The sequence below is a fragment of the Pseudorasbora parva genome, chromosome 3 (genome assembly GCF_024679245.1).
Source record: "Pseudorasbora parva isolate DD20220531a chromosome 3, ASM2467924v1, whole genome shotgun sequence".
Taxonomy (NCBI): Eukaryota; Metazoa; Chordata; class Actinopteri; order Cypriniformes; family Gobionidae; genus Pseudorasbora; species Pseudorasbora parva.
Window position 1 is genome coordinate 5,332,940 of NC_090174.1, and position 13,030 is coordinate 5,345,969.

The following is a 13,030-nucleotide window of genomic DNA, read 5'->3' on the forward strand; positions in this document are numbered from 1 at the left end:
ACTTTATTTTAAGGTGTTATAGTTACAGTGTAATTGTATTTTTAAGTACTGAGTAATATTTACTAACTACATGTATAGTTGCAGCCGGGTATGACTAGGATTTGGTTGAGAGTTAGTTGCATACAATCATGCATAATTTACTGTAATTAGTATGTACATGTAACATATGACACTAAAATATATGTAGAAATAATATCTCCTTGTTACACGTTACGTGTAGTTAGTAACTAAATTAGGCATAAAACACACCCCAATCCTAATCCTAACCCTTAAATACATGTAGATAATTACTATTACTCAGTACTTAACTGTATAATTACACTGTAACAGGGACACAAAAAAAGGGTTACCATATTAAGATGTCATTGTTACAGTGTAGCCTAATTATGTTAAGAACTGAGTAATAGTAATTAACAAACATGTACATGCTATAATGTTTGGTATAGGATTAGGGTTTGGTTGAGGGTTAGTTGCATGTAATTATGCATAATTTGTTATTAAGGTACATGTAACATATGTAACCATAGAGTGTTACCAAATAAAGTGTAACAAAAAGTCATATAGACCTCAAGGAGATCAAAATACCAATAGCAATTTTAAAAATATCAATAAAAAATGTAAAACTCCTTATTTTATAATAACCTATCCCATATTTACTATATACAAATTTTATTTTTTATTTTATATTGCCTCTGGCTTTGCTGCCACTTAGTGTTGTTTTTTGGCTTCACTCTTGCAGTGATGCCGTCCGGTAGATACACATTGACGCGTGATTGTGAACCTAAATGGACTTTGGAAGCAAACTGCCCAAAGCAACACCATGCTTTTGATGTCATTACTGAATGCCTTGGATGTCAAGAGTTATTTGGGACTTCTTATCATATTGTTACTCATTTTTGATTTTTGGAAGAGTAAGAATGCGCCAAACTTTCCACCAGGACCATGGGGTTTTCCGTTTCTTGGCAACGTTTTCATCGATTTCGGCTATCGTGCGATGGATGAGGTAAGATTCAGTTTTTTCTTTCACACGCGTTATTTATAATAGCTGATAAAGAAAGAGGCTTTTTGAATTCGCTTAATGAGCGTCAATATATCAGCCTCGACTACCCGTGGGAACAGAGACGCTAACGCTTTTCAAGGCAGTGTTTATTTCGACACGTTAGAGCACTTGCAGTTCTGGAGCAGTTGTGCTGAAAACAACTGAGAACATACGAGAATGGCGAAAACATCTTGTAGGCTATCTTTGAGTTCGTTTGTTGGGGTTGCAGTGCTTCTAAAGTCATCATACACACACCCTTGTTTGATCACACACGTTGTAACAACTTGACACTTGACAGTATAGGCCTAAATAATTTCCCGATCTGAAAACTCATACAAAAGCGAATTGCTATGTAAGAAGAACCGCAAATTAGCATTGAACCTAATGTAAATCTTTGCAGCTGGGACGCTTAATTACATTTAATTCATTTTAGAGTTTTAGCAATTCTGTTATTGTGGTAACCCTGTGAAAAACAAGCCTACTTGATTGTGTTCACATCAATCATGAAGTACTGTAGCCTACTTTCACTGTAGTGTACTTTTAGGTGGCCTATATGAATGAAATAAAAGCCCACCTAAAAAGAGTACAGTTTCTAACACTTTATTTTACAGTGTCCTTATATGCTTACCATATAATAACAGTATATTATGCATAATTACATGCAACTAACCCTAAACCAAACCCTAATCCTATAGTAAGTGTACATGTTGTTAGTTAATATTACTCAGCACTTAAATATATAATTACACTGTAACGATGAAATCTTAAAATAAGGAGTAACCAAGCTTTACATTACACTTTATTTTAAGGTGTCTGTGTTAAAGTGTAATTACTATATTTGAATACTGAGTAATAATAATAATTAACTTTATACAGATAGGATTAGGGTGTGGTTAAGGTTAGTTGCATGAGGAACACTTTATTTTACAGTGTCATTGTTACACATTTGTAATGATAACGTTGTAATTAAGTCAATTTAAACATTAAATATAATACTGAATAACACACTACAGTTAAAAGATTAAGACAATGTTTTTTTTTAGTGTTGTTACACACTACATGTACTACAGTAATAACAGTAAATTACATGCAACTAACCCTCAACCACACCATAACTGTAACATGTGTAACAATGACACTAAAATAGTGTTTTGCATTTAAAATCATTGTCTTAATCTTTTACCTGTAGTGTGTCATTCAGTATTACATTTAAAGTTAATACATTGTATGTGTGCAGTACTAAATTGCAACGTTATCATTACAAATGTGGCATTACAAGAATATTTAAACTCTTGACATACAAGTTTTATTTGAAATATGTAGTGTTGTGTCGGAATCAATTATTTAATCTGGATCTCATTGCATGGATTTTACTGAAACTACTGTAGAAGAAACACATTAAATCAAAATACGAGAAAAACTTCAGAGCAGTAACATAAAAGTTATGGGTAACACTTTACAATAAGGTTTTAACATTAGTTATCATGAACTAACAATGAAAAATACTAATCTAAATTACATCATTAATCTAAATTAATGTTAATCTCAACATTTGCTAATAATTTTTTTAGATCACTGTGTGAACTAACATTTGTATTAACTAACGCTAACAAAAAGACAGAGGTGGTAAAAGTACTCAAAAGTTATACTCGAGTGAAAGTATATATACCTAAATAAAAAAATACTCCAGTAAAAGTAGAAAGTCCTCCATTCAAACATCACTTGAGTAAAAGTACAAAAGTATCAGATTTAAAACGTACTCAAGTACCGAAAGTAAAAAGTAAATATTCAAATTAACTGTAAATATCAATAAGCAGATCAAATCTTTTGGGACTGATATGCAATGCTTTAATTGAACAAATGATAAGATTAGATAATGCAATTAAGAATTTGTTAGATTTGAAATTAATAAGAGACAATGAAGCACCTTAACGCAGTATAGGGGTTAAACTTAAAATAGACATGTTCCATAACATTAGCTCCATAAAACAGATGAGGAGCAAGATACTAACTAATTCAAAATTAATTCAAAAGCCATAACCACAATGACATATTACGTAACAATTAGTTAATAGTCATGTGCCTCAACAAGTAAAGTCATATTTTAATTTTGCCAATTGCTATGATTAATGATTAATTAAACAGACAACTGAGAGTCGGAATGCATGGCTTTGAATACATGAATTAATATTATTAGTTCATGTAATATGTTATTAGGGAATTAATGATGTCATATTTAATTAATAGCAATTCATATATTACTTAATCTATTAATCATAGAGAATGTTCATTAGTTGCTGATGCAGTAATCTAATCATTAATAAATGGTTTAGTTCTTCATTAGTAATACATTAACTCATGATTATCTGTGCATTAGTTAGGCATGAATTATAATAGTGCACCTGTATTGTAAAATGTTACTGATGTTTTCATAGTAAATTGTGTGCTGCAAAATAAAAAAGTTGGGGAAACACTGAGCTAACGTTAGTGTGGTAAACCTGACTTGTCAGCCTTGTCAAGTCTATAGGCTACGTGACTGGATCATCCATGAATGACCAGACCGGTTTGGAAGTGTAATAAATACTTAATACTTGGAGCGGGCATGGGGAAATGAATTGGAGTAAAAAGTAAACTTTGCCTTTAATATTGTAGCGGAGTAAGAGTAAAAGTAGATGCAAATAAAATATACTCAAGTAAAGTACAGATCCCTGAAAAAAATACTTAAGTAAAGTATCAAAGTATTTTTACTTGATTACTTACCACCCCTGCAAAAAGATAATGAATGCTGTAAGAATATTTTGCTCATTGTTAGGTCATGTTAGTTAATGCATTATTTAATCTTAACAAAATGAATCCTTAATTTAAAGTGGCACAAATTAACTTAACACCAGATACTAAACCCAGGAAACATAGAGCTATATGCAAAGGAATAATGATAACTAAACTAGACAGGTGTGGGGAAATCAAAAACCATGGAAAAACAGGAAATTAATAGAGACAGTACAAGACAAAATAATTGTAAAGTATGTAACTAAAATAACAAATAAAGATCCTACCAAAAAAGCACTTTAAATTGTATTTAATGCATTAAAACTATATACATTTTAATTTAATTTCTTTATAATGCAGGTGGCTGCAAAATTTGGCAACATTTTCAGCCTCAGAGTGGGATATGACAAGATTGTGCTAGTCTCTGGATATGAATGGGTAAAGGAGGTTTTGGTGACACAAGGAGACTACTTTATAGACCGGGCCACATCTCCTCTTTTTAAAGAAGTATTTGGAGGAAATGGTGAGTCTATTGTTTCTTGTGTCAGAATTATAGATTAGAAACACTACCAGTTTACTCAAATCTAAATCCAGGTAATTATGAGGCTGTAATCCAATTAGCTGGCAAATAGTTTAAAATTACATTTTTATTTATAAACTTTTCAGGCATTTCTATGAGCAGTGGCCACAACTGGAGGAAGCAGCGGCATTTTACTGCCTTTCACCTGAAGGCCTTTGCTGAAGGCAAAAACGCTTTGGAGCTTCACATTCAACAGGAATGCGTCTTTCTGTGTCAGACCTTTGAGGAAGAACAAGGTGTGGTGTTATATTTGCTCCTGTTTCTTGTACTGTTTGCCAAATACACTGCTTTGTAAGCTGCTGGTGCTTGTTTAATTTGTTTTAATTATTTGTAGTTTACAACACATTGCAAAGAGTTCAGACTAGATACTCAGATAACGAACTCAAACTGAAGAAATTAAACTGTCAGAACAAATTCATCTTGATAATGTCAGGTGACTTTGATAGATTGCAATCAAACAATCAGCTTTTAAATTTACACAAAAGAACATAAAACTACACACTCAGATAAGTTCCAATTTAGTTTGTAACGAATGGCCAGTCAACGCTTTATTTTGTTCAGTCTGCGCCTGCGGTGTCAAAGGTCGCATTAGCAATTAAAGAAAGAACACTGAAGCAAAACATGATCAACTTAAACTGTCGGAATCATTTTATTGGTAGTCACTCTATGAAGAATTTTTGGGTATAATATGTCACAGTGTACTTTATTTTGCTATCATCACTTACATAAATGACCTATAGTTGTCATGTGTGAGCAGGCAACAAGCTGAATGAGAATCCAAATACAGCACAATCATTTATTATAAACATAAACAGAAAGAAATCCAAGTACAATAGTATCCACAAAGAATAGGTAGGAGCACAAACAACAGGAGCAATGAGTGACACCCAACAACTGAAGCACAGAGGTTTAAATACACTGGGGCGAACAAGCTTAATAAGTTAACAAGACACACCTGGGGAGACGAATCTACATGAAAACCTACAAAGAACTATAAAACATGGCACAAGACAGGAAATAAAAAAAGTCCTCACACTAGACAGTGGAACACAGGCTAGGATCATGACTATAGTGTTGTGCGCCCACTAATAAAAAGTATATATGTGTGTGTGTGTGTGTGTGTGTGTGTGTGTGTGTGTGTGTGTGTGTGTGTGTGTGTGTGTGTGTGTGTGTGTGTGTGTGTGTGTGTGTGTGTGTGTGTGTGTGTGTGTGTGTGTGTGTGTGTGTGTGTGTGTGTGTGTGTGTGTGTGTGTGTGTGTTCAAACAGGCATGTCATGTTGTAATGTACTTTTTGTGTCAATGAATGCAATTAAGATTTGAGCCATTACCCATTCTTTGCTTGTAACAATATTATCACTTGACAGGATGCCCTTTCAATCCTCATGGCCCTCTAAACAATGCCGCTGCTAATGTAATTGGATGTTTTGTGTTTGGGAAGCGTTTTGACTACAGCTTCACTGACTTCCAGAACCTACTTCTAAATTCAGACTCCATGTTCATAGAAAATATTCCACAAATTCAGGTACTTTTCACTGTTCATTCTGTGAAATGTGGAGGTTTTGTTTTCCAAAAAAAAACACTTACTTGAGCTATTCTTAAATTATTAGACATCCTTTGACTGTTTACTAGTGCTCACTAGTTTTTAGTTTGAATCAGATTATATGAAATAAGATGATGTTAATGCACATTTTCTGTTTTAATATATTTTTAGTTTTATAATGCATTTCCTGGGCTTGCTGAACGTTTCTATGGATCACATAAGACTATTCAATCAAACTACACAAAGCTAACAGCCTTCATTAAGAAACTAATTGAGAAACAAAAGAAGGATTGGGATCCTTTTGATCATCGTGATTTTATAGATGCATACATTGGAGAGATAGATAAGGTAAGATAATTAATACTCTTCACCTTTTTTAACTTCAATGTGGCAATGTAAAGGTAAAATAAAGTTATATGTTGTTATATCAAAGTTATGTATGTTATATTTTTGATCAAAGACTACAGTCAGACATATTTTTTTGACATGCATGAATTGGCTACTCTAAAAACAGGAAAATGCATAAAGAAAATACTATTGATTTCATTTTTACCTTAAATTAGTATGAATATCAATCATGAGCTCATTTACAGTAGTGGCCAAAAAGTGATGTCCGGCCTAGGACAATTGACATTGTCGCCCTTATATTATTATTATTTAATTTTTTTTATGATCAAAAACGAAAGAACCAGCAAAATATTAATTACTCATTATGTTGAAGTGTCAATATAGTCAATTTATGCTTTTTTTTGTGGTCCCAAGTCTTGTGGTCCCTGCTCATCCAGTCATACCAGAGCCGCCCGCTCTCCCAGTCACGGCCAAGGGGCCCATCCTTTCCCTCTATACCAGAGCCCCCCTGTGTGTTTAGGCCACAAATGTCCTCCTAGCTCTATCCCCTCCAGCCTCAAAGCTGCCAGAATCTGCCTCAACCGAGCAAGTGGAGAAGAAGGAGGCTTCCTCTCACTTCCTGTTGCTCCCAAGTCCGATGTTCCCGGAGAACCCGACTCTGGTGCTCCTAAATCCAGTGGTCGTAGTGGACCCGATTCTGATGGTCCCAAATCCAGTGGTCGTAGCAGGCCCAACTCTAGTGGTCCCAAATCCAGTGGTCGTAGCAGGCCCGACTCTGGTGGTCCCAAATCCAGTGGTCGTACCAGACACGACTCTGGTGGTCCCAAATCCTGTGGTCGTAGCAGACCCGACTCTTGTGGTCCCAAATCCAGTGGTCATAGCAGACCCGTCTCTGGTGGTCCCAAATCCAGTGGTCGTTGTGGACCCGACTCTGGTGGCCCCAAATCCAGTAGTCATAGTGGACCCGACTCTGGTGGTCCAAAATCCATTGGTTGTAGCGGACCCGACTCTGGTGGTCCCAAATCCAGTGGTCGAAGTGGACCCGACTCTGGTGGGCCCAAATCCAGTGGTCGTAGCAGACCCGACTCTGGTGGGCCCAAATCCAGTAGTTGTAGTGGACCCGACTCTGGTGGTCCCAAATCCAGTGGTCGAAGTGGACCCGACTCTGGTGGGCCCAAATCCAGTGGTCGTAGCAGACCCGACTCTGGTGGGCCCAAATCCAGTAGTTGTAGTGGACCCGACTCTGGTGGTCCCAAATCCAGTGGTTGTAGCGGACCCGACTCTGGTGGTCCCAAATCCAGTGGTTGTAGCAGACCCAACTTTGGTGTTCCCAAATCCAGTGGTCGTAGCAGATCTGACTTTGGTGGTCCCAAATCCAGTGGTCGTAGCAGACCCGACTCTGGTGGTGCCAAATCCAGTGGTTGTAGCAGACCCAACTTTGGTTTTCCCAAATCCAGTGGTCGTAGCAGATCCGACTTTGGTGGTCCCAAATCCAGTGGTCGTAGCAGACCCGACTCTGGTGGTCCCAAATGCAGTGGCCGTAGTGGACCCGAATCTGGTGGTCCCAAATCCATTGGTCGTAGTGGACCTGACTCTGGTGGTCCCAAATCCAGTGGTCATAGTGGACCTGACTCTGGTGGTCCCAGAGCTCCTGTGGTACCGGAAGACCCATCTCCAGTTGTCTTCCAAGTCTATCATGGCTGAGTCTGGTGGTCCCAAATCCAGTGGACCTAGAGGACCCGACTTTGTTGGCCCTGTTCTTCCAGTCACGACCAAGGGGGCCATCCTTTCCCTCTATATCAACACCCTCCTGTGTGTTTGGCCCACACACATGTCCCTTCTGGCTCTGTGCACTCCAGCCCCAGTTCCTCTGGCTTTCCAAATCCTGGCGGTCCCAAAGCTCCTAAATCTCATGTTTCTGGAGGACCCGACTCCAATGGTCTCAAGTCCGTTGGTCCTGGGGGACTTGACTCTGGTGGTACCAAATCCAGTGGTCCTAGAGCAGTCCCAAATCCAGTGGTCTTAGAGGACCCGATTCCAGTGGTCTCAAGTCCAGTGGTCTTGGAGGACTCTGGTGGTCCTCTCCAGCCCAGAGCTGCCAGATTCCACTCCAGCCCCAAAGGATTGTCTGCCCTATTCCTACTTCATCGGCCCTGCCAGCCTTAGGGCTGTCATCTTTGTGGGGTTTCCCTATCTCACCCTCTGTATCATCCTGCAAGAGCCTGACTAGCCTGGCGATGTTGTCTGCCCTGGGATAGCTGTCTCGCCTCTGCTCTTTTGTCTGCCTTGTGGCTTGTTTTCTTTTTGAAACATGGCGAATGAAAGTTTGTTTACCTTGTGTTCTTCTGTCTTGTGTATTTGTGTGCGCACATGGCACTGGTCATGTTTGTTTGCCATGTGCCTTTTGCACTTTGCTTTTTGTTTGTTTCTGTGTGACAGGTTTCCTTCTCTTGCCTCTCATCTTGGCCCTGCCCCCTTGTTACATTGTTACCTTCCTCATTTCCTTTCCTATTTAATTTTTCTGTGTTTTCTGTCCTGTGCCAATTCATTGTGGTTGTTTCCTGTTGTGGATGTATCCCTGTGTATGTGCTCCCGTGTTTTTCCCCCACAGGGTAGTTTTGGTTCTTGTTTTTGTTAGTTTTTGGCATCCAAATAAAGCCCTTCAACATTTACTCTGCTCTCTTCCCTTCCAGTCCCCGCCTCTTCCCTTCACCTGAACCTGATAAATTTGCCTCTTTTTAAGTCAAAAATTTCCCTCATATTTAAAATATTAAACAATATAAATATTTTTCCTCATAGTTTGAAGGTTTATTCAAACATGTACATTGTCATTAAAAACAAATATCCCCCCGGACATCACTTTTGACTACTATCGTATGCTTTCATAGTATTAGTACTAAATTTTAAATCTGGTCCACTGTTGTCTGAATCATGGCTTTGTTTTAGAGAAGGAAGGATACAAAGGCGGCTTTCACTGTGGATAATCTTTCCTGTATCACTGTCGACCTGTTGAAGGCTGGGACACAGACCATGACTGACACCCTACGAAGGGCTTTACTTCTGATGATCAAGTACCCCAAAGTCCAAAGTAAGCGACTTACTTAATATATTTAATGTGACTTTAAGTAATCACAATATATCGTCTGTGGTTGTTAACATAGCCTCTGTATGCAGCTGTATGATTGTTGTAATTCTTCATAGAGAAAGTTCAAGATGAGATCGACTGTGTAATTGGGAAGTCGCGGCAGCCATGTTTGGTAGATCGAGCCAGTATGCCTTACACAAACGCAGTTATTCATGAAACTCAGAGAGTGAGCAACATCTTACCTCTGATTGCTCCCCGTCTGTCAAGTCGAGACTCTGTGCTGGCTGGATACTTCATTCCTAAAGTACTTCTGCTCTAGTCTTGTACTATTGTTGTAATGACATTTGGTATGGTTGCACTTCTTGGATTGTTTTGTCCTTTGGAGTAATTGCTTTTGCTTGTATTTTTTTGTAAATAGCATTTGAAACAAGAGTGTTCAACTGGTCTTGATGAGCCTGATTAAATTAAATCTGTAGTTTGAAAACCTCTGATATAGATTAATGCTCCTTGTGAAAAGAAGTTTGCTTTTTTGTATTGAATGTTTTATTAATCTTGAAAGTACTATACTTGTAGATGATATAATATGAATGATATTAAATGCCAATTTAATGACTTTGTTCCTTAAAACACTTAAGTACACTTTTAAAAGGTCTACATGTTTAAATCGTGTTTTACATATTAAATCATGTTTTAGTACTCTTTTGTCACTTTTTAAAGAAGTACACTTGTGTGACTAACATAATAAACTATATACAAAGTACTTTATTATGTTTGTTATATTACATTTAAAGTGAATATATTTTTAAATGTAGTAAATTTCAACTGCATCCTTACAATGTGCAATTACAAATAATTTAAATACCTATAATTTTCTTTAGAAATGACATTAAAGTATATTTTAGTTTACCAGAATTTCTGGTCAGTACATTTGGCAGTACACTTTAACCATTTTAAATAGAAAAACCATGAAATTATATATAAAGATGTACTAAAGTGGGCCAAAAAAGTACTAAAAGTTCAGTTAATGAATTTAAATTATAATACATATTCTTTTAATTGCAAATAACATGCAATTATTAAAGTGTGACTGAAGTATATTCTTTTATTTCTGTAATAAATATATTTTTTAAATGTGTACTTTTTTCTCATGGGACTGTATTTAAAGATATGAAAGTCTGACTGTTATCATATGTAATTATGTTTATAGTATGCAATTCTATAATTATAGTATTTTTCTCTGTTTCTTTTCACACAAGGGCACAATGGTCATTTGTAATCTCTCCTCTGTGCTGAAGGATTCATCCCAATGGGAAAAACCAGATCAGTTTTATCCTGAGCACTTCCTAGATGACCAAAGGAATTTCAGGAAACGGGAAGCATTTTATCCATTTTCAGCAGGTAGTCTTTTGTTGCATTTTGTTCACACTTACAAATGATGCTCAATGTTAGACATCATGTGCATACGTGTATCCTGCCTTTATATTTCCCCAGGGAAAAGGTCATGTCTTGGTGAGCAGCTGGCACGGATTACACTGTTCCTGTTCTTCACTTCCCTGCTCCAAAGGTTCTCATTTTCTCCTCCTGAGGGACCAGAACCTTGCCTCGAGGCCCAGGAAAAGGTCAAGACGCCCCCAGAACCCTTCCAGATCTGTGTGTCATTACGCTGATAGAAATGATAGGAATCACAACTGGACCTATCCTAACTGAGTTCTATTAATAGATTGATTTTATGCTAATTCATGCAGTAAATGCGGTCAACATGCAGTAGCTATGGTGTTTATATGAAATAATATATGCATTATATGCATTAGAGCGAATTTGATTCTGTTCATAGATTGTTTTGGTTTGTAAATTTCTGTATTAAACAACAGTGTTTAAGGTCTTATTAATGTCAATATTGTGTTCCTTTTTTATTTCAAATGCTTAATTTGTTAATATAATGCTATACATTTTAGCAGTTGATGTAAGATCCAGTTTATTACCCAGAAATGAAAATGTGAAGTCCACAAAAAAGCATTTGTGAGCATTTCATCTTCTTCTTCTTTTTTTTCTTTCTTTTTTTAGAGGATCCCTTTGATCGGTCTTCGTTCTTTATGGCAAGCCATTTTTGCATTAAATGCCCTTGTCTGTAGTTGTAATTTAGTTTTGACTAGTCAAAAATTCAATACAAGATATATATTCTGCAATTTTGACTTACCATAATTGGAATTGGAAGATATCTAAAATGTTATTTTGACTTGTCATAATATACTTTTGAGATATATACATTGTAAACCCTAACACTCAAATTAATTAAATGGTTTGAGTAGAGACAACTCAAATTAGACAAAATTTTTCAAACAAATGAACTTTTATGAGCATTTAAAAGAGTATTTTTCTCTCTCAAATCTGACACATTTTAAGTCATCCGGTTTGTTTCATAGTTTTTGAGTTTTATGAACTTGTTTCTTTTAATTTAGACAAACATAAATTTAACCGAACCTAGGCTGGAATTTCCAATTACCAGCATATTGCCATGACACTCAAAAGGGACAGTGAACACCACAATTTAGTGTTATATATTCAGTGTTTGTTTTTGTGTGTGTGCAAGAATAACGTTAAGTTAGCCTGGTGCCAGCCGAATTTAGCCCCGGGCGGTTCGGTCTGGCCTCGCTCCATAGAGGAGTAATTATCCCCGAACAGAAACTGTCCGGACCAATGAAATCATCAGGACGGGCTTTAGACGATGATGGACAGATGATCAACAGTAACATAATCATCACGTCATCAAAGGGGCTTGGATTATATTTGTTCAAATCTTGAACGGAGAGCTTGTTTGTATATGCAGTCACCTTCACAATTTCTCTCAAAAATGATGATCATGTTGGGTAAGTACTCAGTGTATTATTAAATTCTTTTATTTTTTTACAACACCGACAAAGATCGTTTATTCCAGCACGTGTGCAGACAGGGTTGCCAAGTTTTACAACAAAACCCGCCAACTACTAGCCCTAAACAATAGCTTCTCGGGGGGTTCTCCGTGGGAAAAATGGTGTTTGGGGGCTAAAATGTGTGTTATTTTGGCAAGGTTGCCTGCTAAAATTCGCACTCATGGGTCTATATAGCACATAATAGTCGTTTCAACCCACAGACATAGAAAACCACCCGCGGAAAAAAAACACGGACTTGGCAACACAGTGCAGTTGAGCTCTGTTGATGTCGATTCGTTGCTCTTGGTCTATCCATTTGAGGTCTTTCCTGGTTCAGTTGAAACACGCCCCATAATCACAGCCCAATGGAGCAGTTTCAGACTCATATTCTGACTAGAAGGGACTATGACCAAGTCAGGCTAACGTTAAGTGGGAGATTTATCAGTGTTTAATGTTTTGTTATGCTAGTTTAGATGAGATTCAGTTATTTTGTAGTGTTACCATCATGGTGACGTGTGAAGCATGAGCTTAGTTTGAGAATAGAACAATTTCTCAACTATTTGTTTTAAGTCGAGAAATTGTCCTGTTCTCAAACTAAGCTCATGCTTCACTCACTTCTTCCAATTTAAAATATCTTAAATTCATCTAATGTAATAAAGGTAATGAAATATTCTCATAACATGCATCACAACTGCATAGACATTTTTATGGAGATGTTATTTTATGTAATAATTGTATTAGATTTTTCATTAAAGATAGA

General features: G+C 36.9%; 1 protein-coding gene across 1 annotated transcript; it reads left to right on the forward strand.

The window, feature by feature from the left end:
• Positions 1 to 749: 749 nt before the first annotated feature.
• LOC137070472 (cytochrome P450 2J2-like) lies at positions 750 to 11,246 on the forward strand. Its single transcript, XM_067437650.1, has 9 exons — positions 750 to 1,003; positions 4,169 to 4,331; positions 4,475 to 4,624; positions 5,753 to 5,910; positions 6,100 to 6,276; positions 9,223 to 9,364; positions 9,478 to 9,665; positions 10,618 to 10,759; positions 10,853 to 11,246. Exons 1-9 carry the CDS (start codon positions 821 to 823, stop codon positions 11,026 to 11,028), a joined length of 1,479 nt encoding a protein of 492 aa, XP_067293751.1. The 5' UTR covers positions 750 to 820; the 3' UTR covers positions 11,029 to 11,246.
• Positions 11,247 to 13,030: the final 1,784 nt, after the last annotated feature.

Excerpts from the sequence above, each read along its gene's own strand:
- LOC137070472 (XM_067437650.1), top strand. The coding sequence starts at position 821 with ATGCTTTTGATGTCATTACTGAATGCCTTGGATGTCAAGAGTTATTTG. Across the intron at positions 4,625-5,752 it reads GACCTTTGAGGAAGAACAAG|GATGCCCTTTCAATCCTCAT; the intron begins GTGTGGTGTTAT and ends ATCACTTGACAG. Across the intron at positions 10,760-10,852 it reads ATTTTATCCATTTTCAGCAG|GGAAAAGGTCATGTCTTGGT; the intron begins GTAGTCTTTTGT and ends ATATTTCCCCAG.